Genomic DNA, 26,230 nt, shown 5'->3' on the forward strand with positions numbered 1-26,230 from the left:
GACCAGTCACGGCGCTTCTACATTTCCGCCGGAAGTGGATAGCGATCGTTACGATGTTCATCGCGGTGCAACGATGGATACGTGTGTAAACAAGCCTCATCATAAACGACTCCATGACACGTGTCAATGCACGGAAGCGCGCACATCGTGAATTGGTATACAATAAAACTGACAACGGTGGGATCTGCTTTTTGTTGCTGCACGCGGAAAGATGTTGAAGTTTAGATTTATTATAGATTGAAATACCAGAGTTTTCTAGTATTATTTCTCACGAGGCGCAGCCGCTGCGCGTCTTACAATAGGACGGGGTCAAAGTGAAACGTACGGCAGTGTTGACTTAGGCGCGAGAGTCAAATGCTGACTTTGAAACGCGACGGAAGTCGCGGGGCAGATCGAGATATCATCATCGTGTACCTATCCGCGTACACACCGTATATATTTGTGTGCGGCGCAGTCGCGATTTAACACGCTGATAGGCGCGAAGATGACAACGGCTCGCGCGCGCGTTTACGAACGCGTCGCGGGAGGCGTGTATGCGTGCAAAACACGAGCAAGGAATTCGTACACGCGTGCATAGTGCATATACGGGGAGGAGGGGAGCGAAGCTGCAGTATAAGGTCAAGTTGGGCGAGGTACCGGTAGCGCCTGGTACCGGGCGGCAAAAGCGACTTAATGTCCCCATTTGTCCCGTGCGCTCTCCGGAGGCGATTCATCCTCGCCTCCCTTTTGTGCGCCCCCGCGTTCCCGGGGTGTTCCTCCTCCCCCTCGACGGTCTACACAAACGACATCACCGTATCACCTAAAAAAAAAAATCCCCCCTTCCTCTTCCCTTCCCCTAAAACAGTAACTCGGAAGATAATTAACGGACTCGGACTCGCCGCCCGTTCTCTTTTTGTGGTCGCCCCGAATGAATTCATTCGGCGCGACGTTCCGGCTTGTTTTCGCCACGTTTTTTTCGAAGGATCCAAGCAAACAGTCTAAAACTTTGCGATTGAAATCTATAAATCATATTTTACAGTAGCGTCAGGTACAATCGGAGGGACGCGGTAATTCAGAATTTATCGAGAATGAATATAGAACATTTATCCGTCGAATCTCATTGATATGAATCACTGAGTTTCTTTACATAATTTCTTTCGCGTGAGTATCAAAGGTAATCGCTACGTGATCGACAAGATCGATAATCACCGATTGCAACGTCAGACGACGTTATCTTATCTATAGACGTGTGTATACATATAGATATAAATATGTATTAAGTAACGTGACGCCGTGTAGACACGCGAATCGCTCGTCAAAAGGATTAAGTCAGTAATCTGGCGTTAAGTCTCAACGCTCATTAGCCTCCACCGACTTAATCGTGGATTGAGTGCCCGTTAGGCCGATCCGTGAACATTTCCCGCTAACATTTCAGTTAATTCGCTTAGTAACGTCGTTTACTAACGTTCCGCGCTGTTCCGGTCATCGGCTGGCTTTAGTAACTCTATGGTTTATCATCGAAAAAATTCAGGCTACGATCAGCGATAATCCGTTTATTGTAACTGAATTTAATTGCGATCTTGATCTTCCTCTGATAATGTTCAAATATAATTTTGCGTTAACAACGGTATGTGAGTCTTTTTATATTACACATTACTTCGCCTAATTGGTGTATTCCATCCGATTATTCCATCTTCACCATGGCGCGTGTGCCGGTTTTAAAATAGTTGACCAGATACGATAATCCATGCGGCAGCGATATATTATCGCGACCGCGAATCGTTGGGATCCCAAAGCACATATACGTTTGTCACATTCTGTCGTCTTCCTCTTTTATTCTCGACAAGAGAGGGAGAGATAAAGAGAGAGAACCTTCGCGCACGATCGCGCGCAAGGGAGAAGAGTCTCGCGAGGACGACGACGGGCGACGCGATGTAATGGTGAACGGTAAATATTAATCTCAGGCGTTACAATGCGCGCGGGTCGTTCCGTTGTGGCCTCGAACCCGCCGTCACGTCATTCTTCAGCCCGAGCTCCTCATCACTCTCCGGACCGAGCCGTGACCAATCCGGAATAAATATTGGCGATTATTAACTCGCCACGCGGACCGCTGAGGAGGATCCATAGGGGAAGGAAGGGCCAACGTCGTTCCCGAGGTGCAAGACGGCGGGCCACGGACGCGAAGTCCACGGTGTCTTCGTGAGATGCTTGAGACGTTAAGTGGTCCCATTAGCTACGTTCCTAGGTGGACCGTGCGGCACGGCGATGGCATTCCTTTGGTCGGTCCGTCTTCCACCATCTCTCTCTCTCTCTCTCTCTCTCTCTCTTTACCCATTGCCCCCGTGTACATTAATTCTCACGGTACCACGCGTGGCCGCTAATATGGCGGTCCGGAATCTAGATATCCTAGTGTCTTCCTCTGGTAAATGAACAAGATATATATGTTCGTTGCCGGCATATATTCCAGATTAATAATTACGTCAGGATAAAATTGTTTCTATAAATCTTCGTAATCATTAAAAAGATAATAACACACACTTGGGCATTTTTAAATTAAGAACCAATCAACTAATTTCATTACATTAACTATATCCCATCACTCTAATTTATTAAGATAACTTGAAACTAAAAGCACAACTCGTTTATTTCGTTATCTGCCACTTGCAGGTCCATTTTAATAAGAAAGAAAATGCAATAGGAGCGATAAGAGCGAATGATAAATATGTTTCCAATAGCTTTTCACATCCATGAGGTACTATTGTTGACGCGTTTTTTTTTTTTATAAGTGGTATCCCCAATAAACCTAAAATCCACTGATAACTGAAACGACCCTTTAACTAATTGAACAGAATTAAATAATTATTGAAATGGAAAAAATTTAGGTCGACTTTTGAAATCTTTTACAAATGTGAGCAGGAACATCAATCTGTATATTGCACGTAGCAATAGCGCTATCTCCTAGTAGTGTCTCGCGCCAAATGCATGCGTTAACGGCGAGAACTAACCGTGTCTCTTGATAGCGCTAGGCGAAGCCAGCTAAAAATCAGAAAATGTATTTCTTGCCGAGCTCTATCGTACTATATCTGAAGTATCTTAAATATAAAGAACCGAACACCGTCATTCAAATCAACAGTCGAATTCCGTAACAAGAGGGACGAGACATTACGGCGTCAGCCGATTCTCCTCTCTTCGCGATCGACGCGAGATCGAGGATACCCTTTGGATGACCTCGAGGTGGCGGAGAAGAAGATAAGCGGGATCCAGGTGTCTCTCGCGATAGGCCGACAAAAGGCCCGAGAGGGCCACTCGCACATAACAGCGGGCAAAGTCATCGTTGTCCTCTCGTCGGAGGGCGGTTGTGAGAAGGGCTCGTGGGGAAAGAGAACGGTCTAGACTTTTTTTTTTGACGGACGGAAAAAGCGGGAGGAGAAACGAAGAGAAGAGAACAAGATGGAGATGTCACCGTCGCGTCTGGCGGCGAGAGTTAGTGAATTCCGGCGGGGTGAATTCCTTGTTGTCACTTGAGTCATGATAACTTCATCTCTTCGTCCTGTCTACGTGAGTCAGGCATAAAAACGAAGTTTGTGAGATAAACAATTATCTTGATAACTAAAAATATGTTGTTCCACATAGCATATACTAGGTACACACGAGTTAAAGATTTAGATTCATGCGACGTAAATGCACAGAAAGAAAGAAGTGTCAACTCAAGACTTATATATTCGTAAGAATCTATAATCTTGAAATGAGATATAAGTATTGCGTTAAGCGAAGAAAACTTGCTCGAATGAAGTCATTTATATAACTCAACTATGAAAAAAAGTTATTAAAATAAAAAGTTCAAATTCTCTATAACAAGACTACACATTTTATATACGAATATATAAGTCTTGATATTTCTTTTTTTTTCTGTGTGTGTGAGACTAAAAATAGGCGATTGTTGTTGAATCAGGCAACTGAATCAAGTTTGATGTAATCTCTCGATTACGAAGAACAATCGTCAATAAAGGCTGTGATTTGTGGGACAATTTTAATTTGCAGATTATACACTCGTTTTTTCGAACGTGTAGCAAGTATCTTCTCTCTCGCCACGCGTTTCGTCCATCAATCGCGCACGCAAGCTTTACTTTTTGAGCCTCTGAGGAAGATTAAATTTACACATAGTAGCGCCGCAGAACAATACCGACGGTTGTTTGCACGGTGTGGTAAATATTTGAGTGCCATCCCGTCGCGCTCTCACCGTGCCACGCGTTGCCACGCTCGGCCTGGCCGCCTTCTGTTCGAAGCTAGCCAAGGGCTCGAACTTCAGAGTACATACTAATTCTCTTTGCGCGCTCTTGCCGATCGTTGTTTGCTTCTGCCACTTCGTTTTAATTGTTCGCGAATCGCACCATAATGACTATCGAGCGGCCGTGGCCACCGAAAAGAAAGGAATGATACGATCGATATTATTCTCCGATCTCTTCGGATATTTTTTTTTTTTTTTTTTTTTTTCAAGTACTTGTGAAAGACTAATATCGTGGTTTTAGAGAAAAAAAAAGTGTTTTAAAGATGTTTATTAGATAGAAAATATTTTGCTTCGCCAGTAATAACTAATAAAATAGTTGTTTAATTTGACTTTGACTACTTTTATTAAATGTTAATTTTATCAAAGACATTTTATCATTTTGAGGTTTTTGTATAATAGCCACAGTTTTAGGGCGGTTCTACAATCAGTATGTCGGAGTCGGATGTCGGAACGCAGCCGATAATCCAATGAGGAAAATATATAATAGCCACAGTAAAACTTAAAAGCTTACCAATCTCAAAACTGATAAAATATTTTTTATAAGAACTGATAAGATTAACATTCAATATAGGTGGCCAGTTAGGTCGAATTAAACAACTATTTTGTGATGCTTATTAGCTATTCTCGTAAAATTCCATTGTAAAAGTTTACAGGAAAAACGTACGTGTATATAGCAAGTGCCATGAATCCAGTACACGTAAGATTTCTTTACAGTAATTTCTTCGTTTACGAAAAAGCACGCACGTAAAATCGGCGATCGATCGATCATCGGCCTCCGTGATGGTCGGAGTCGCGGAGGTAGGAGGGTCGGAACGGCAGTAAATAAAAATCCCGCGGGTTAATTTTTTTCGAACAATACCATCGATGTGCTCGCGCCCCCCGGTGCGGAGGGTAGCAACCCTTTTTTCATACTGTTCAATCTCTCCCAACTGAACGTAATTCGTGTCGCCATTCAAAACGAAAGCTAATGGTATTGCTTTCCCCCTCATGGGCCTCGCGAAAATTTATCACGATCTTGCCACGAAGGATTTATCTACCGAATGCCAACGGCGAGCAGAAAATCGCAAAATTAACTGCAAAAGTCCGAAATATCTGAAAGCGTCGCGTTCGAAAATTGCAGTTAAAACCTATCGAAGGAAATCGATATTTCTGTGTGCATATGATTATAACGAAAATAATATAATTTTGAATTGTCGTAGTTTCGTTTGTTAATTTTTTTTTTATCTTTAATGATGCTGTACCCGTGTCTGTGCATGTGCGGATACATAACTTGTGACACTTGGGGACAGCGCGAGCGTAAAGACGGTCTGACGATAGGACCTCATTCCCCTCTAGTTCTCGTTATGTCCCTCTCCAGTTTTTCTAGCTGTTTACGCGCACACGTTGTCACTTAATTCTCATTGGTTTCCTCAAGGGTTATCCCTTCTCTTTTTTTCTCGATCTTTCTCATATTTCTACATATATGCCTGCTTATTTGTACGCCCATATTTCAGTTTTTGCTGTTGTGCTCGATCGAATCTCCTTTCTTTGCTAGTCAAACAAATTACGGGATTCCGAATATATACAGATCGATAAATAAAATCCATTTTCTATTGTAGATATATTGAACTTTTTCGCGCTTTCATTACATCACGCATATCGTGGACTATATGAAAAATTGCGAAACACGCTAGTTTCTGAGGTATACCGCGTAATAGCTGAAATCCACCACATGTGATTCTACATTAACGATAGTTCTTAAATCAATCCTCGTCCGTCACATTCTTGCACGCGTGGGCGTGGAATGCCTCGCGCGGCAGCAGGTAACGAACCAAGCTCATTACTCGTCGTCACGTGTCATTCGTGACCTCGTCGTAAATGAAGGGAAACGAGAAGAGGCATCGTCCGGCTCGGCTATATCCTCCTTGGATCGTCTCGTTACGGTCATTCGTCATTTTCACCTCCGCGTGAAACGATAAGCTGTACACACTTTGTTCGATATTGCATTACAAAATTGCATCATTTGAGATTAAAAGCCCTGAATAGCACGACATAAGGCACGAACAAAAAAATTATTTCATCAAAATTAACACTAGATTATGATGACTTAAATTAATGATTAACTAAAATAATTACTGAAGAGCAAGACGTACTAACACGTTCAAGAGAGAAAAGGGAGCTAACGAATTATAATAAAACCATATTCCTCATAACCATCTAATTACCTTGTTAATGACGTGACTCTTAATAGATGCGTAAAACGCGTTCGTCGAGGCGTACAATGCATTATACCTCTATCTCGCCCCGCCTGGTTACGGCTATCCGTCATTTTCACACCTGGGAGTGATAGAAATGCGCGCGTGAGACGCTTTCGAGGAGGAAACGCGGCAATTGTACGTCGCAGGCGGTTGCGACGGCGATAAGCCGCACCGTCGTCGTCGTCGCGTCGCTTCGCTTCGCTTCGCGTCGACTTCTCGCATGTCGCGCTGCATAAAATTAACTCGCGAATTAGTCCCGCGCACACGCAACGCGAGCCTAGACACATCCCCGACACGCACACGCGACGTATACCCGCGCTTAAAGACGCAGTCGATGTCGCGATGTTCACCTTAATGCGCTCGAGGCTTACTTATCGGCGAATAACGCAACAGCGACGTAATAGCGTTGAATTTTATAGCGGAAGAAAATCTTTACCGAGAAAAGTAGATGAGTTATTCATCGATAATTATCGAAGCGGAACAAAAACGTGACAAACTCGTTATTGTGTGCACGGTGTTAACGGCATATAGTCAATTCGACAACCTACGATTATTTAATAATGGCATGTTGAAGAACGATCTATTATTAATCACGATATAATTAAATTGATTAAATCGTTGTTAGTGAGTGTAGTATTAATCTATTACGAGGATATGCAACTTTTGTGTTAAACAAGCTACATTATACGTGCGGACGAAAGAACGATGAGATGTCGAGGATGTCTTTATAGTAGCTAATGTTTTCAAAATTCCAGTATTAGAAATCTATCGTACACGTATATCAGAGGCAATGAATTTTGAAATTGTCCCATTTATCTTAATATATAATATCAGCGTGACTCACTTATATTACAGTCTTCATATCGCATTCCTTAAACCCGCGCGCGATATCGCATCTCCAAGAACTCGGGACCACCTATATAGCAATCTTAAGAATATCACTTAACGACGTGACAATTGAAAAATACATTTTCAGTGCTACATTTATCGGTAAAACTTATCTTTTTGCGTACCATTAGGTAGCGAATGCCCAATTGGACAAAATGCCCAAATACGGATATTCCTTTTTTTAATCAACTTTCTTCCTCCTTTGTCAGTCGCGATTCTATCGGATACGCGACTTCTTTTGGCCGTAGCAGTTAAGTATAGCTCGTTGGTATCAATTTGGCATGTTTCCCGCGATGGAACGGCGGCTAATTCGCCAGAACGGAAACGGTCTTTACCTTAGCCACGGCCGAAAAAGGACCCGACCGATCGCTCTCAGACGCACGTCTTGTGTGTTGCAGGGATTGGAACGCGACGGGCAACGTACGCGTGCAGGAATCCTGGCCGACGTGAACGACTCTCGCCGCGACAATGTCGAACCATTCCACCACCGAAGGATCAGGCTCCTTGATTGTTTCGCGCGCTACGGTGAGTCTTCCTTCAATCTTGAGAAGATTAGATCAAGCGAAAGAGAATCGAGCAAGCCGTGAAACTTACTAGACACTCGAGATTGATTACTTCTGCTGACGCGCGATCCCTACCGGATGTTCCTCAGCGAGGTTCACGCGAGATTTTGGAAATGCGTTCTACGAGAAAATTTGCACTCGATTTGGATTAATAACGTTAATCTACGAATTCGTAATTGACTCGATTTTCTTTCTATGCTTATGTTATAGGCCGGGTCATAATTTTTAGAAGGAGACAGAAAGGCATTCATTTAGTTTTATTTAAATTATTTGTGCAAAGATCTGAAACACAAGAGTTTACTTAAAATTATCACATTTTTTATGAGCAATTTAGAGATCGATGATAAAAGGAACCCGTTTTCTTGCAATTTTGATTTTACTTAATAATTTGCTAACGAACGCGTTAATGTGCAAATTACTTGAATTTTAATGAACTCGGCATAACGATCGGTCATTTAAGCGACGATCTAGGGCATGACAGCATACATTTTTTTTTTATTTGTCCGCTAACGTAGAAAGTCGATTTTCACGTGAGTACTCACGTACAAATGGCAAATCGACTCTGCTAGTCGAACGGTGGTGGTTTGTCCATGAAAGTATCGCAAAATACCAAGGATTGTTTTTTGCGCGTACTTTGCGCGCGCGCGTTGCGCCGACTCGCGATCTCTACGACAAACGCGATCTCTATCGCGGCCGTTTAATCGATCCATCCTATCGATCTTTACAACGAGCCGAGAAAGCTCTCACGCCGTGACCGATCCCGACTCGATTCCTCGCGGCCGGCGGATTAAATCGGGACGCGGATGTTTTGCCCCAGTTTCACTTGACAGGCCGATCTGCACGGCGAGTTTGTTCCGCTCAGGCAAACTAGGCGATTGGCGGCTTCGATAGTCCGCCGATCTTACCATCGATCGGCCGACTCGCTCATCGGATCGCCAAAATCGAACAGTTTGACCCTCGCGCGATCGAGCGAGCCGGTCGCCGCACCTTGTCACCGATCGTTCCGCCGTGGCGGTCGCTTTAATTACAAAAATAAGTCAATGAAGAGGAAAAAAAAATCGTAACCGACGAAAAAATCCTTCGCGCCATCAGTCTTGCCGCGCTCGCAAGAACGAGCCCTTTCGTCGCGCTCAAACGAGTAAACTCTCCTCTCGGGCTTCTGCGCCTCTCTCGAGAATACCGGCCCTCCAACGCTCCCATTTCGACATCGCTCGTACGCACGGCGAGAATGAGTCGTTCTTTGAGCAACGTGCATCGAACAAATTGGATAGGCGGAGCGCGGTAGTACGGGGAAGTACGTGGAACTAACCGATTTCGAGCAGATCCTCCAAGATTTCCTAAGATCGCCCGTGACAGACGACGCCTATGATGATCGTACGTTAATTGATAGTCAACAATGTGCTAACGCGAAAGAGAGCCATTTCATATTTTTGCTCGCTTCTATTTTTGTCACTCGGTTTGAATTGAAAAATAAATTTAATTAGCGTTACACACACAGCGACAGTGTAAAAATAATCACCTTTCGACGACACTTTAGGAAGGTACATACGTTTCGAGATCAATTGGGATATAAAATATTTCAATTCCCGATCGAAATTCGATTCGCTCTCCAATCTCTCAAATCGCTCGCCGTTCTTGCGCGCACATTTGAGGCGCAATGTATCGTGCGGACGATTAAAAATTGAAACGTCAGGTGGACGGCCTCCGATCGATCGGTTCGCGCGAGGTACGTGCCGCTCCGGGACGACGGTTATCCCGAATTTTTTTCAAGAGGGAAAGCTTCCTCCCAGGCGAAGAGGGGAATGCGCCCCGTCATTCCACGGATCTCCCCGGCCCGGGAACCTCGAAATGGAACCCGAAGTCCTCCATCGAGGGTGACAGCTATGAAATCGTTCGTGATTGCTCCTCTCACTTCGCGGCCCCCAACCTCCCGAAGCTCTACCAAGCAGTTATCCGAAGACCCTGTCGATCAGTTCTTCCGCGGGACTTCTTTTCTGTTGAAAAACACGGCGAAAATTATCTCTGCTCAAAATAATCTTAATACAAGTCCCTGAAATAAGATCGTCGAGTGAAATAATAATGGAAATAACTTAACGTAAGAAGTTATTTTGACGAAGCGTAAAACGTTAACCGTCGCTCCGTAGAGTCCGTAGAAAATGTTACATCGAAGTTAAAAAAGTTAAGACCGCTTCGCGATTCAAATAGTAAGGCGATTTGTAAGACTTTTGATAAATATTGTGAACGTCTGTCGCATGCTGAGAGTTTTCGCGGCGGGAATTGTTCCGGGATCACGCCCAAATGGCACGGCTTATTATACGCCGATAATCGATTCGGCGGATCTGCATCGCGGCTCGTTCCGTGTCGGCGATTTTTCTCAGGTGCGCGATAGTGCTGATTCATGGAAACAGGAGAGAGTAAGGGTAAGAAGAGGCAGAGCGCGCCGTGGTAGGAACGCGCGGTCCTCCGGCCGAGATTAACACGTCAAAGACGACGCGCCCTCTCTGTCTCAGCAGTTGCCTTGTAATTCCCTGGTAGATACAGGACTAATGGGTTATTTCAGGTAATTAGCCGCGCGGCATCGCCGTTCCTTCCACCTTCCACGCGAAGGGCCCTCTTTCTCCCTCTCTCTCTCTCTCTCTCTCTCTCTCTCTCTCTCTCTCTCTGCCCTTTCATCCTCACTCGCCCAATTTGCTCGCGTCATAATCTCGCGCACGCAAATACGCGCGCGGAACGTGTCGCCGCTTTTTTCCCTCGATTTTTGTCACTTGATGATGATCGCAGGGTGCTAGGTGGACACATTCTTAATCAGCCAGCCAATACATTCTCGACGATTCACTTTCACATTGTACGGCTAGCCGTTAATTCACGAGAAACGTTGTAGTCGGTGTAGGCGGGGCTACAATAGTCGAGAGGGTAAATTGCAACAGTCATCGCAAAGCTCTGCGCCTTTCACGATTGCAACACGCCGTTACGGAGTTTCGTAGTCAACATTGGAGAAACGGCGGGTGGATAATGGCAAATTCTCTGTAGCAGGCGCAACAGAATTCGTGACTGCGACTAAACCCTCCCTGAATCTAGTTGCATCGCGTGTTATTCCGTGTTTTGACGGAGATTAAGATCGAGGAACGCTAAGACGTGATTTGAAGAAAGCTTATTTCCACGTAAATAAATAAATTCGCAAAATTAAATGAATCAGACTTTACGATTTTTTCTATTCACAATTATTGCGTTATCAATTAATAATAATTTCAGTTTGACCGATTCTGGTAACAAAGAATGACTTAAATTATGGTCGAAGATTAGACTTTTAATCGGAACGATCGATTTTCGTCGAACGTAAAAGGTACGAGTATTGTGGTGCAGATTCCCGATCGATTAATAATATCGAGCAATTAAATGCGATCGCGCGACTGCAAATTCGGTAATTATTGCGCTAATGATGGGTAGCTCGCGACAGCTTCCTTCAAACCGGTGGTGGAAGAAGATACGCTCGCTCGCGCGCACGCAAAAGAGTATCCATCGAAGGCGCGAGGCGAGGTAGATCGTCCAAGAAATCGTGTTTGCCGAGTCACGCTGTGTAACGAACTTCAGCTGGGTGCTAGTTCGAGACGAGGCGAAGCTTCCTTTCTCGAGTCCGAATCGCGGTTAGGCCGTTTCGCCGTAACGCAACGCAGGAGGAAGAAGGTCGTTACGGAGGGAAAGATCAAGGGTCAGTTTCGTTCGAAGCGACATCGGCATGGTTCCCGAACGCGTAGTTTATGTATGGTTAATCCTGAAAATCTGTTTTCCCAAGCCAACATCCTGTGATCCCCGACCATACCTCGCACTTGCCTTTCTTTGCCGGCAAAAGGAAAATCTGTTTGATCCAGAAAATGTCCAAAAGTGAAAAATAATAAGTTTAAGATGATTCGTTCCTCCATTTATAAACGTCTCGAGAGAGCAGCGAGACAGACGACGCGACGCTTTTCTCTTTCGGTTCGTTCTTTCACATAGACCGGGGACTCATTCCCCTTCTGACTTCGTGGACGTTTCGCTAAAATCGGATTGGCATCTCCCGATCGGCTCTTGCTAAGATTCCTCAACGACAGCCGATTAAGGACGATTCGCCGCGAGAATGGGAACGGGCGTCGGCGAAACGTCGGCGCGGCGGGAACGGCTCGGGGTCCGCTTCGTTAATTCCTGATTTTCCTCGGTCCGCATCACTTTTTAATTGACGCCAGAAATTGAACCAGAGAGCGGGCAGAGCGCTCTGGCTGGCCGCGCGTCCGTTCTCGCAGAGTCATCCTCCGCTACCTCCCCGTCGCCCCCCTTCGTCCCCCCTCCGAATCATCCACGCTGGCTCTCCTCGTTCAGGATCGGATTAAGTTGTACGTAATGTGGAAGATTATACTGTCATAAGATTGCTCGCGACGCGCCTCGTTATTATTCGGGATATTTGCTTATTATTACATCAGGCGGGAGCCGCTTTACTAACGCTGCAGGAAACGAAATGGTGGCGATTTTCTTCGCGAAAAGAATTGGACTGCGAGTAGGTGCTATTGATATTCTTTATAAACTTATTTTCTATTAATCATACGTTCTTTTTTCTTTGAAACGCGATAGTTTGTTTAGATCTGTTCTTTTTTTTGTGTAAGTAAAAATTTAAAAAAGTAGTGCGTGAATGTGTATTTCGCAGAGAATAATACGGATTTTATATTCGGAAAGCTCGCCGATTGACTTGCTACTCACTTACTCCGAGCCATTACTCCCGTGTTAAACTGTACCCTTCCTGCTCTTATTATGCATACATATGATAAACTTTCTCGTGCCATATAAAGTCTACTTTCAGCGATTTGCAAATTGTATTTAAACATCATAATGAATGAATTTATATAAAATAGAACGCTATCCACAAAATAGGACGTAATTATATTTCCTCTGTGAAAACAAAAGTCGTTCGAGATTTTTCTTTTCCGTGAAGAAAGAAGCGGACATTCCTAGCATTTTCAAACGAGATAGAGAGTCTTCGGATTCCCGTCCGGTTTCGCTTTTCGAGGAGACTCGAGTCGAAGTCAGCGCGATGTTGCACTCGCACACCGACGGCGCACAGTTTCTATCGGCTCGCCAGGTGTTCCAGTCACGTGTCAGTTTCCGGTTGTCGGTTTCCAGCTCGCCGAGATGCTGCCAATGACACCGATCTTTGTCCCACCCTCGCTCGTCACGCGCCAGCTCGCCTACTTTTTTCCATCCGTCGCGTTTTCCGCTTCTGTCCTCTCCCGCGAGAGCTGCAACTCGCGCGAGCGGGTTGCAGGGGGTGACCCGGACTAGCCCAGGTTTCACCTGCCGTCTCGCGTCTCTCTCCTCGGTGAAACCAACCCAATGTCGCCTCTCCGCCGCGCCGGACCGACACACGCAATGTCGCCGTCGCGTCGCGCCGCGTCGCGTCTCGTCTCGTCGCGTCTCGTCTCGTCTCGTCTCGTTTAGTCTCCACCTCCACCTCCGCCTCCGTCGGCAGTCGTGGCTGTCATCGGCAGGAACTCTCGACTCGCGTAAAAATAATTACACTGAAAGAGAGGATTGGGTACGGATTGCGAATCTTCCATATCTTCGCTCGCGGCTTTCCATCCGTTCGACGGCCATTGTGAGGACGAACGAACGAACAGACGGACGGACGGCTTAATAAGCTCGGCACGCCGGAACAAGCGTCGATAAAAATTTATCCGCCTCGAGTACCTCTCTCAAATCAAGCCACAATCGTGTCTGTTCTGAAATGTCTACGATTTCTCATTTTCAAAATTGGATTTGCCGCTCGTTTCGCCGTATTATAGCAAAAACCAATATCGGCTTCGACTTATCTTATTCAGACAATCAGTACTCGAACGAGAAAGAAAATAAAAATTATTGAATCTATTTTTTCAGATAAATACGTTCAATATTCAATATTGTGCTAAATAAATTATTATTGTGTCGAACGTTAATTACATTCGATCCAAAATATTAAAGGCTCGACTCTGTGAGATTCAATAATTCTTCGTAGTTTGTATAATCAATTGTGCGCGTTTCGCACAAGAAAGGCGCTTTTCACAAAGGAGAGCAGGTCGGATATCGAGATGTCGCGTCAGATAATTATTCATGATTATTAACGGCACGATATACACGTAGCGCATGTGCGCGTGAACGCGAAACACGCGGGTAGAGAAGTAGAAAACTCGTGGGACACGCGGGAAGTTAATAAAAAAGCTCGCGAACGCGCCGTGACAAACGATCATCGATCTGCGAGAACAGTGGCTCGCTATTGCTGATGTATATATGTGTTTTTTATATACATATATAAATTCCCAAAAGACCGGTAGCAAATGCAATCAGTAAGTTTATATTACCACTCCGTCGACGATGCCACCCTCTTCATCAACGTGGCAACTCGTCGACGGCCATTTATACATTCGGTTTTTGTTCGTCATTTACAAAAGCGGCTTGTTATCCTTTTTTTCCCCAACTTTAAACAACTCTCGCCGGCGTAACAAGTGTGCCATTGAATTTTATCGGCGTGATAAATGCATCAGTGTCTTGTGACTGCGACAACTGATGTTATTTTACGACAGTTGATGTGAAATGGAAAGGTGTCATGTGTACATTCAAAAGGAGTGCCTAAATTTGAATTATTTTTTATATCCACAAAATTGCTTTAATCGTTTATTTACCACTCATCATATATATATATATATATATATATATATATATATATATATATACATATATATATATATATATATATATATATGATCTAAAATGCCTGCTATTTCAAACTGCGTCTAACAGTGCCTAATAATGCTACATAGTGTAATAACGACAGATATATATGAGATTAAAAGTGCAAAATTTTCAAGTATCAAATTTTAAAAACAAACATTTTTTATTTAAATTTAGCTTAGTTCAGAGTTGACTCTGCTCATCCTTTAATCATATGAAAGTAGCTATGCATTCTCAGAACTTTTAACGTACAATTATTTTACTTTCTGTGAATTACTTTTTTTCAATTGTATATTCATTGATAATCTTAATTTATATTTGTCGTTATTACAAAATAACAATCTTAGGGAAATGTAACGAACAGATTTTATAGAACGTCCTGTTTGTTTTTCTAGAGCCGGGCCATTACGTGCATCGAGACGCTGCCGCGCGGAGCTGCCCCAGCCCAGAACCAGTTATGAACATATGATTAAGCTCGTTTTAATAAGTTTTTATGTAGACCTTACGCGTAAGGATGTATAATAAAAATAAGTGTTGAATAAACGAGATACGTTGAAACAAATGGCCAGTGATTCCGTTGCGATTAGTATATGTATAGCTGGTGCAAATTAAATCATTTTCCACGATTGCGTCGTAATTCGAAATATGCGATAATTGAAGATTAAAGTTGGATAAGACGTAGAAGTATAACGAAACTCTATGATCGAGCGAGAAGTGCGAAGGATGATGTTCCGAGGTAAGCTAACTATAAAGTTCGCCTCTTAATTTCTCTAATTACAGTCGAGCGAATAGCGCTACGATCTCACCGAGATTCGTGATTATCGAATTACAGAGATAATTGAGATCGTCGTCGGATGCTAAAATAAATTCGCATTCGCGTGTATCGGGGTACTTTTTCGAGGAGATTACAGCTCCTCGATATAGAGATCCGCCATGTTTCGAATAAAGACGAATGGCCGACCGCGTTTAATTTTCTGATGCGAGCGACGAGGGTCGACGTAAGGAAGGGCGGATCTTCTTGGCTCGTCTTCTCTGCCAACGTCGTCACCGTAGAGATGAGAGTATGCCTGCTTCACCGTAAATTCGCGTGTAATTTTAAGATCCGAACGAATATTCTAGTGAAATAGAATACGAATAAAAAATATCAGTTGTTTGAATGAAGATTCATAGCGTACTATTAGTACATTTTTTTACCTACATATTTATTTTTAACATTTTCATGAAAACAGCGAGATAAGTTTTATATATTCGTAATTCAAGTTATGTTTTATAATTTTGTATTGTTACTTATGTTGCTAAAATAGCAATCAAAACGTATATAATATCATATTGATTGCTTTTTGTTTACTAGTTAGGTATTACAAAAATAATTATTTATTTTGTAGTAAAGATTTTTTATTCGACCTAACTGGCTATCTTTATTAATTATAATTATCAAATTGTGACGATTATAATTAAAGATAGCCAGTTAGGTCGAATATAAAAAAATCTTTACGATTAACTATTTACTGGAAGTAAAAGTTTCTGATTTGATTTTATACAATTCTAAAGCAGACTCTGTCGTAGAAATTTAGTCTTCGAAATATTTTTAAAGGTATATTAGGACGTGTTGCGTCGTGAAAATGGCGCTATACATTTCATCTTGCGGTAAAGTCGCATCTTCCGTGTTTTCAGTTTATCGTTCGATAGAAACCGAGTGGGCCACTCGCGATCTTCTCGACAAAGGCGAACACTCGGTATATATAAGAAGGGAAGATATTGGCCCGTCTTTTCCATCTAGTAGTCGTCACCGTGGAGACGACTGGTGAGTCGTGGGTGTTCTCCTGAATTCTCGATCTCGGAGAATCTGTCTCCTACATGGACGGGCGAACCCTCTCCGGAATCTAACCCACCCTTGCCGTTGCGGAGGATCGCAAGGACGAGGGTTGCCGACGAGGTCTCGCCTGATTGGCGGCCGTGGACTATCGACCAACCCGAGACCAGCCCTTTGTTTTAGCCACCACCCTTGGCGATATCGAGGGTATCCAACTTAAAGTCGGGTCATTGAACGTCCATGAGATTTTCGGTCGGCTTGTTCTGTGAAAGAATCCTTAAAAAATGAAAAAATTACGCCACGAGAAAATGTTGTGTAAATATTAAGTAATTTGTTTTTTAAATGTAAATACGGCTGTGAATCATGGTTTTTATATATTTACTTTTAAATGCGAAAAAAATGATATCACAGAGATGATACACCGAGAAATATTACTGATAAATAATAAAATAATAAAAAATAGTATATTAAATAGTATATATTAACGTTATTATATATAGAATAACAAACAATTAAGTGTGCATTTTTATATTTATCGGAAAATTGTCTTTACATGTAAAGATCTGCGACCGAAGAGACGATTGGCGATATCGTATATCCAAAATCGCACGTCGACGTTACAGCAGAAGCGTATCGCGCTTGCATTCTCGCTCGCGGATCGATGATGCAGCACGTGCAACGGCCTTGTAATACACTGCGTTCACCTGTATACCATACGTCCCTGCTGCACCTCGGCTGCTTAGCATAATTAGTGACTGATGATTAACAGGCGTGCATCAGCACCGACTAATGGTTAATTAATTCTCGCGCGCTAATACTGTCTCGCCGTCCGGAGATCGGCCATCTCGCAATTTCTGCTGCTCCAATTTGAAATCGTGCACTCGCCGCACTCCACGTGACTGCTATCTTCTTCGAAGATACCATTTGTCGCGCACTTTGCATAACCCTGATTCTCTGATGCAACAAAACACCGAGAAAAAACAAATAATAAACAAATTTATATTAGTTTATTATTTGATATATACAATGTATATAAATTTGATTAATATTTTCAATATAGATTTCTTGTCTTTAAAGGCTTTCATGTCTTACTCAATCTTTGAGTCTTTTTACTTCTTCGCGTAACAGTTCAATAGCATAGAATATGTTCAAGATTCAGTTTTTCTGCAACGTTCGCATTTTCATAATGACGGTCGGAGCGATGGTATATTTCGTACACGTCACACGACATGATCGGCATAGCGGCTTAATTAACATCGGCATTATTTTAATTGGCTGCGGTTGCATATCGGATATACGTTTCTCAAACTATCTTTGGTGTAGCGTGCGTGCAAAAACTCACACAATCGTGCACGCGCACGCACGTGGAATATTATTGTTAGATCGGTTAAAAAAAAAAAGGGAGAAAACGTAAGAGGAAACACAGGGCGAGGCCGAACGTGGCCGCGCGCGGCTTAACCGTCAATCAGCCCTCTCTCCCTTGCCAAATTACTGTCAAACGCAATTAGAATTGACGTGGAAGGCCGGGGCTAAATCAAAATCGCGAGGTAAACCCCCCTCGATAACGATTTCAATCCCGGAGGCTATGCTCAGTCGCAATTTTCTCCCGCCGCTAATTAATACACCTCGTATCGTACGTCAATTCGACAGTTCCACCTCCTCTCTCTCCCCCTTCTTCCGCGCTGCCCTTCGCCCTCTTCCCTTCTATCCCCGATCCGTTCTGATATACGACGGACCATTGACGAAAAAGAGGAAGCTATATTTTTCAGAGGTATTTCGATGGCAGCGAGCGGGACGCGATTCGATATCCGCGGACATATTAACGGAGATGGACGCAAATTCATTGCGAATCGATAATTGAAAAAGAGTTGCGCAAATTAGCCGCGGCTAATTGCGTGTACGATGATGTTTTTTCCGGAGCGCGCTCGGAGTTAATTTTTACGAATTCTCAACAGGCTCGTGTAAATCCAACGTGCAAAATGTGCTCTGTTATTTTAATGTATAACGCGACTAATAATTAAAAAAAATGTACTAATATTATACAAACGAATGTATACAGATGTAAATTTGCAGCAACGGGAGCAATACTCGTTTTGCTTCCTGCGGTTCTTTTTATTTGTCCCACTTTTCACTCGCGAGTACTCGTCGGGGAAGAAATTGAAGTCTCGCGAAGGTAAATCTCACCGAATCCATGCCAGAATTCTTTTTTTTTCTCGCTCGCCCCCTTTTTCCTCTCTAAAGGAGACGAGGTCCTCTTTAGAGAGAGTAGAATGATATATATTAAAGAAATGCTTTTTGGCAATAAACAATCGGGCAACGAGGGTCGGAGGCAGTTAGGTGGGGCATTAGGGTGAATTATTCTGGCCACCCAGCGTAAAAAGACCGATGAATCACGGGAGTAACGAGGTTCTTGCTCTCCCAATGATGTTGTATCTTGTCCTATGGCCTCTTAAACTCGACCTTACGGCGGTTTCGTCCCTCATCTAAAACCTAACACGCTCGTTCCTGCCTCTCATTCTCTTGATACATAATACGATAATGTGAAATATTGTCCAACTCCATTTTTTTAGCCGACAAGTTATCTTTAGATTTGAAACAAAATAGGAAGCCAAATTATTAAAGATTTAATCCGTCATGTTAGATTTTTCAAAGCGAAGATAAATGCGCGATGGGGTTTGAATGTAAAATTATTAGCTTCATACATATATGCAATTTATGTTACTTATTTTTTTATTTAACGTAATATAATAAAGGAAAATTTTATCTTCGTTTGTAAAAATTAGGATTTCCAGGCATACTAAATGCACCATCATTTCCAACGCGACAGCTGCGAATGCTGCTGCGATCCAGCAGCCGTGCTCTCGTGCGTCTACAAATACGCGCAGAATGCTCGTGTATTCGTGAGCGCTCGTGCATACACACACATGCGCGCGCGCGCGCACGCGCGGGCACGCACACATATTGCCACCAGTACCGTATTACCCGGGGTCGGGACTTTTTCATTACGGTAAGAGCCGATTGCATTTTTTACGTCTCCCAACGACGGGGGTGTCCAATCTGGAGAATCGTGTGGAAGGAGGGCCATCTAATCACGTGTTCCTGGCAATCGTGTCCTGCGTCGATCCTCGCCGCCCCTCCCGCTTCTCGAACGGCCACCCTTTCATCCCCGCGCCGGCGTGTCCTCATCCTTGGACACAATCCTCTTCTAGAGAGAACGAAGAGCCTTTTATTCAATGGCTGTAGGGGCGACTGGGACGCGGCTTCTCTATCTCTCTCATTTTCTCTCTTTCCCTCGCCTTTCTCTTTCTCTCTCCATCTTCACGTGATCTCCTCTTTTCCCTTTTTTTTTTCCTTCTTTTTTTTGCACCACACAGACCGCCCTTTCACTATCCGGGGACGCCTCTTCAATCGGGCTTAGCCGCCCGGCGTAATTAAGCCGCGATTGAAAATTAATCATCGGATCGATTTCGTGCGTCGGCGTCGCTTGCGACTCCTCTCCGCGAAAGGAACGATAAAAAGGAGCTTCCTCCCCCCTTCTCTTCCATCAGCTTCCCAGGATATCGAGACGAACGCTGGAAGCTGGATGAAGGTGAAGGTCCTTTGATCTCGCAGGGCATCTCTTCCCTCTGTCCCTGTCTCCGCGGGACCCGCGCAAGCTCCTTGCGCCAATTATTTCACGCTCACGAGGATCATTATTTTTGCGTTCCGTCAGCGGTGGTTTGCTGTTATTTTTGCGTTCCGTCAGCGGTGGTTTGCTGCCTACCGCCTTCGTCGCGTCTTGTTTCCCCGCGTAAGAGGATTTGCGTGACGATCGTGACCCTGTCGCTCCTGCGCGAATGACAGCGAACTCGACGTGTCAGCGCCGACGTTTTTCGAATATGATCGCAAGAATTCTGCTGTATTCAATGACGAAAGAGAGAATTGCAGCTGCTCTACTTCTCGTGATTCATTTAATTGTTGAATTATCAATAATATGCAGTTTTCCCTTTGTTTCAATTCTTAGCACTCCTTGTAACAAAGTTGATGTTTCCGTGTTTGCCGAATACTATATTTAGCTCCAATTTGTATCCGGTTGTAATGTCTTGACTGGAGATATTTCAATCGGGAAGAGATTTTATCATCGTCCAATTATCTTCTCCGTCATCAATATAACGAGGCCACGGACAGATTTTTCATGCCGCATCATTAACTGTTTTGTCGCATTACTTCGTTATTATCGATTCTCAGCGGAAGTTCAATGTACTAGCATTTACTTGTCCCACATCGTGAGTAATCGGTCGAATTCACCTATCTAGAGGAGAAAATCGAAGCGATGAGATCGGCTGACGACGGAAAGAATTAAAGACTCGTCCTTGTGTCGGCAGTCTTGCAGCTTCCAGTTTCGAGCCGAGCCCGGCGAAGCTCAGACAGTCGAGCGAGCCTCGGTCTCTTCTTTTCTTCCTCATCCTCGCGAAATCCCAATAATCCGCGATGAGACACAGATTGAGTCCATGGACGGTGGAAAAAAGCGCACGGAGAGGAGGAGAAGGAGAAGGTGGAAAAGGAGGGACGGAGAGGAGACGGGATGGGAAAGCGCGGTGCCGGGAGAGGTAGAAAGAAAGCTACGCGGCGGGAGAAGAAAATTGGAATCTTTCTGGAACGGAGGATGATAAAATTGCGGATGGTCAGGTGTTACCGTAATCCGGATTGAGACGAGCTGCGGCCGAGTGGTACATGCACCTCACCGCTATATAACGATATATACGTATGTATTGTACATGTATTTACCTTGGTTTTCTCGCATTGCAGCATCTACTATCTCATTTTGAAATGTCAATGTACTCGACTCGCTTTCAATTATAAAGAAAAGTCGTTACATTTTATCGGAAGTGTTGAACCTATTAAATTTTATGTACATATCATTTTGAAATCTAAAACTACCAAGTTTATTATGTTTACCTAGCTTTTCTGCGGGACGAATAACCGACGATTAACCGTGGCATTAAGAAGATTTGTATAAAAGGAAAGAATTACGGAGTACCAATCCGTTATCGTTATTAATTCAAGAGACTTCATTATTATACGCACCGTCGCGGGTGCGTGCAACTTTAATGGCGTACGCATCGGTAGACGCGTTGCACCGCGGCCTTTGACAAACTCCGTAGGGGAACCGATCCGTGTAGACCGATTTAAAAAACACGACCGACCGCTAACGGCCCGCGATTATTTTAATTCAGCCAGATAGGGCGAGCCCCGAGAGCGGGACTCGTAATTTGTTTCGAGATCGTATCTTCAAAGTGGCTCGTAGTCGGCATGAGGGAGGGAATATTCTCTCTTCGTTGGAAGGATGAGGAATAGAACGTCCTGGGCGTGGGTCGTCCGGGGAAGCCCGCATAGAGATCACCGGCAGAAGGACGAGGGAGGAGCCCTAGGACCGTCTCAATCTGTCCACTCCTAGTAATCACCGGCGAAACGACCCGGATTGGTAGCCATCCCCTTGTCTTCCAGGATCTACTGGATATCCTAACTTCTATTTTTTTTTTACCCTTGCATATAGCAAGTAACAATTTTTTTCGAGATTTGAAAAATACTTAAATTAGCAACATTTAGACGCTTGAAAACTTTTTAATGCTTTAATTTCAAAAAAACTTCTTTTTAAGATTTTAATTCCCTTCAGAATTAAAAAAAAATTTTTTTTTTAAGATTTTAATTCTCTATTAGGTCAATAGATTGACAGTACTGATTAGTACAATTTGTAAAATTCAACAAATTGCACGAAAGAGATTTGCACAAAAAATAAATAAATTAAACTGTGTTATTAATAATAAGTTTTATCAGCTTTAAAATAGTTATATATATATATATATATTTCACGATTTATATATAATTAATAAAAGGCGTTGAAGCAAAACATAACTTGCAATAACTTTACCGAGTTCATGCACATATACATACATCAATCGTATCTAACATACTCAAAAGGCATGATATCTATAAAAACTTACCTTTTCAAAAAAATAGGTACAAAAAAGGCGTCAAGTATACCCCAAATATACACGCCTGTCTATCTACAAAAAATATGATATCAGAAAATGGCACCATGTAGGAATAAATGTTTAAAAAGAAGCTGTTGTATATTTTAATCTTTGAAAAAAAAGCTGGTAATATTTTTAAATTTAATAAAAATTTTAAAAAATATTTAATGCAAAAAAACTTGGCGCTGCTACCATTTTTTAAAAGGGTATGTTTTTATAGATTAAAGTATACAATAACTTCTCTTTCCAAACATTTATTTCTACTCTGTCATTTTCTGACGTACACTTAAGAAACCCATTTTGTTGAATCAACTAAATCTTTGGTTGGATATGAGCAAACAAATTCTTTAGTTAATATAACAAAAAATTTGGTTCACATATTAGCTAAAGAATTTGCTCATATCCAACCAAAGATTTAGTTGATTCAACAAATGGGTTTCTCAGTCACATATCATACTTTTGTAGACAGATAAGCGCGCGATATCTTACAATTAGTAACTTTTTTGTGACTTTATCGGGGTTCGTCACTGCGCTACAAAGTCGTTCTTATATATCTCAAGTAATCTTGAAATTCCTGAAGAGAAATATTTATATATCTGTGTATTCTTATTTTTAGATACAGCAGTCCTATATATGTATAATACGACCTAATACAATCATACGTGAACAGTTTTTCGAGGAAATTTTTTCGCGCGTTTCCTTCGCGACCGCCGCCGCAGCGAGAAGACCGGGAGGTCAGGTCCACCGCGTTCGTTCCCGTATCGTATATCGTACATATCGCGCCGAAGGATCGGTGTAAGCCGGTAGCGCGGCCTGTTCTCTCTACGGCGCGCGGATACAGCGGCCCAGCCGCAGCAGCCGTAGCCACATTCGATGCGCACAATTAATATCGGGCCGTATCTCCGATCTCTCATTATTACCTGGCGTCCACCGATGCGTGTGGGTGTCAGTTATTCCCGTAGGAACCGAACGTTCCGCGCGTGTGTGCGTGCACGCGGCGGTACGGTGGTGTACGCGCGTATTGGTACCGGCTACCGTACACCACGGGACACCAGAGTCGGCCATGCATCACCCTAACGAGCCGAGCATCGCGTGCCGATCTGTATTAAGGATTTATAATCCTCCGGACGCCAGAGAGCTCCTAATGTCCTGGCCGAGCGCGAGAGATATTTGCCTATACGCTCCGCTCGCGCGAGCGATCGCGGCGGATACGAGGGAGGCAGGTCCACCGGCTACTTCTCTCCTCTCTTGGACACATGGAACAGGTGGGCACACCCACGTCGAATTTTTCCCACGTGCGCTTAGATGGTAAATTGCACGTGATTCGGGCGTGAATCGTTAAGCAGAACAATGTTTTAAGCCAGTAATATTGAGATATATATTTTTGAGATATCGCGCGTTGAATTTATTTTAGTAATGCAAAGTTTCAAATGTTAAACAAACTCCATACGGAAAAAAGAAGTAATCTATTAATCAATTTTTCTCAAGATATTAAAAAGTTCTATTAATACCTCTCATTACTTAATATAGCGTTATCTAATACAATCAAAACTTTCTCGTGTACTACCGGTACAAAATCTGATCTTCAAGATACCGTATCGCATATAGACCAACGTTCGAGATACGCGTTCCGATCCTCCCTTCCTTCTGCCGCCTCCGGAAAGCGTGAACGTGCGTAGCTCCCAAAGACACGAGCAGCATTCCGGGGCTAAGCACATATTAATTAGGCAACCTAGCGGCATGCCGGCAGGAAGGCATAACTCCTTTGGGGATGGTTCGAGGCCGTTGCACGACGTCGGTCGTGCCGCGGTTTCCGAGTGTCGTGTTACCGTACCCCATCCCGCGCTCCTGCCTGGCGGGCAGGGGCCGGGGCCCGGGGCTGGGGCCCTTCCTCTCGCCTCCTGTGTGCGCGTCCGTAGGACCCGCGGGTGGCCCCTAGTCCCGACCGTACGCCGTCTGGGATCTAAGGCCCAGTACGTGGGCTCTCGTCGAGGAAGAAACCGAGCACGACGCTACCGCCGCATTAATAACACTGGTAGCCACTCATATGTTAAACGTCCACCCTCTTATGCTCGCCACCGCCACCGCCGCCGTCGCACAGTGGCGGTCACACACGTAGAGAGAGAGAGAGAGAGAGAAAGAGAGAGAGAGAGAGAGGGGGGGGAGGAAATGTGGATGCGACCTACCCACCGTGGCGTACAACTCGACTGCGGTTCTCGCGCTTGCGATGCAGATCAGGCGCGTTTACTCAGCGAGCTCTTCCGGTAGTTGCGTTTACGCTAACGTGAGGAAGGTCGGTCCGAGCGTAGTCACGCAATAAATCAAACGCGCGATCTAAATTTTTGCAGTGAACTTATTTCTCTGAAGATATTTTTAGATCCTTCCACAGATCCCTTCCTTTAGAACCTTTAGGTATCGTTATACATATGTATATCCCTGTCCTTGGAAAGCTTTTTTCGCTTGCGACATTTTATGCTTGCGATATTTAGTTAACATTTGTGACGTTTCTTTGGGCTTTAATCCATTTTTGCTCGATGTTTTCGTATGATTACGCTAAGCCTATAAACATCTCACAAATCTGCTGAAATTTTTCTGTTGCAGGTATCAGTGGCTGGAAAAAGCACATTACGTGACGCTGAGACGTGACTCGGAATCGTGAAGAATATTCTTAAATGAAAATTAGAACGAAACTACATTTATATGCGTTGTTAGAGATCATGAGACTTCCATGTGCTTTTACGAAGCGCATGGATAATTGTTATTATTAGCTACGTATAAGATCGCGCGCATCATGCAATTATCGTTACTCAGCATCGTCAATTATCATTATCGCATCTGTGCAGTAAGTGCAGGCATTTAAATAATTCATGCCGCTCGCTTAAAAGCATTTAAGCGCGCTGTTCTCTTTTTGGTAGATTGGTATGCATAAATAAGAGAAAGTTTCTAGAAATACGAGAATTCAAATAACTCTATGTCCTTCGTCATAAATCACATTTACGTCTCATATATAAACGTTAATTGTATAGTTCTATCAAATTTTACTAATTTGCAAATATTCTTCAACAAAATAAGATATACTTTTGTAAAATGAATGAAAAATATACTTAAGACAAGAATAAGCGATTATATAATATTTAAGTTTTAAGTTTTAAAATAATTATATAAAATATCAGAATAATTTTAATTTTTGCGACGTTTTCTATATAATATTTTATTCCCGAAAGTACCCTCTTTTTTTTGAAAAATTAACAAATAATAGTGGTAAAAAAATGAGAGATATTTGAATAATTGTTCAATTAATCGGTAGCAACGTCGAATTTATAGTCTTCCTTGAAGAAACGGGGGATGCGATACCTCACCGTCTCCTCGGATCCTAGAACATAAATAACGGAAGAAGACGGAACCGCGGTGGGGGTCCTCACGCACCCCAGGAGGAACCCACGAAATCCAGAGTGCTCTATTGTCGATTAATTATCGTGAATGCCTCCGTGAAACTTCAACGTTGATCCCCTATCTCATTGCTGGCGATTTGTCATTGCATTTTCTCGGGGTTTATTTTTGGAATACCTGGCTTGTGGACGAAATATTTTATCCCAAAGTGCCCCATGGCGCGTAGTCCAACTTAACAAAATAGGTTTAACACCGTGTCCCAAAATTAAGAAAATAGGAAGGAATTTTTTTTAGTTACATTGATTTTGCGTTCAAGTAATTTAAAATTA

The 26,230-nt window shown here is 43.3% G+C and overlaps 1 protein-coding gene across 16 annotated transcripts in view; it reads left to right on the plus strand.

The window, feature by feature from the left end:
- Nucleotides 1–25,660, plus strand: part of Soxn (SRY-box transcription factor soxNeuro) — a 280,350-nt gene extending 254,690 nt beyond the window's left edge. For 11 of the 16 annotated variants that reach the window (XR_013256103.1, XR_013256108.1, XR_013256099.1 and 8 more), the window contains one exon: nucleotides 7,791–7,884. Coding sequence is in view for 3 of the 16 variants with exons in the window: in XM_077400780.1 (XP_077256906.1) it covers nucleotides 7,791–7,842 (52 nt within the window). In the remaining 13 variants the exon portion in view is untranslated. Of the gene's footprint in view, nucleotides 1–7,790; nucleotides 7,918–15,079; nucleotides 15,247–25,112 lie in introns of those variants that run through there. The other 5 variants (XR_013256101.1, XM_077400781.1, XR_013256098.1 and 2 more) reach the window with 4 other exon arrangements.
- The last annotated feature ends 570 nt before the right edge of the window (nucleotides 25,661–26,230 follow it).

The sequence above is a fragment of the Temnothorax americanus genome, unplaced genomic scaffold, assembly GCF_048541705.1.
Source record: "Temnothorax americanus isolate GAGA-0224 unplaced genomic scaffold, ASM4854170v1 Scaffold14, whole genome shotgun sequence".
Classification (NCBI taxonomy): Eukaryota; Metazoa; Arthropoda; class Insecta; order Hymenoptera; family Formicidae; genus Temnothorax; species Temnothorax americanus.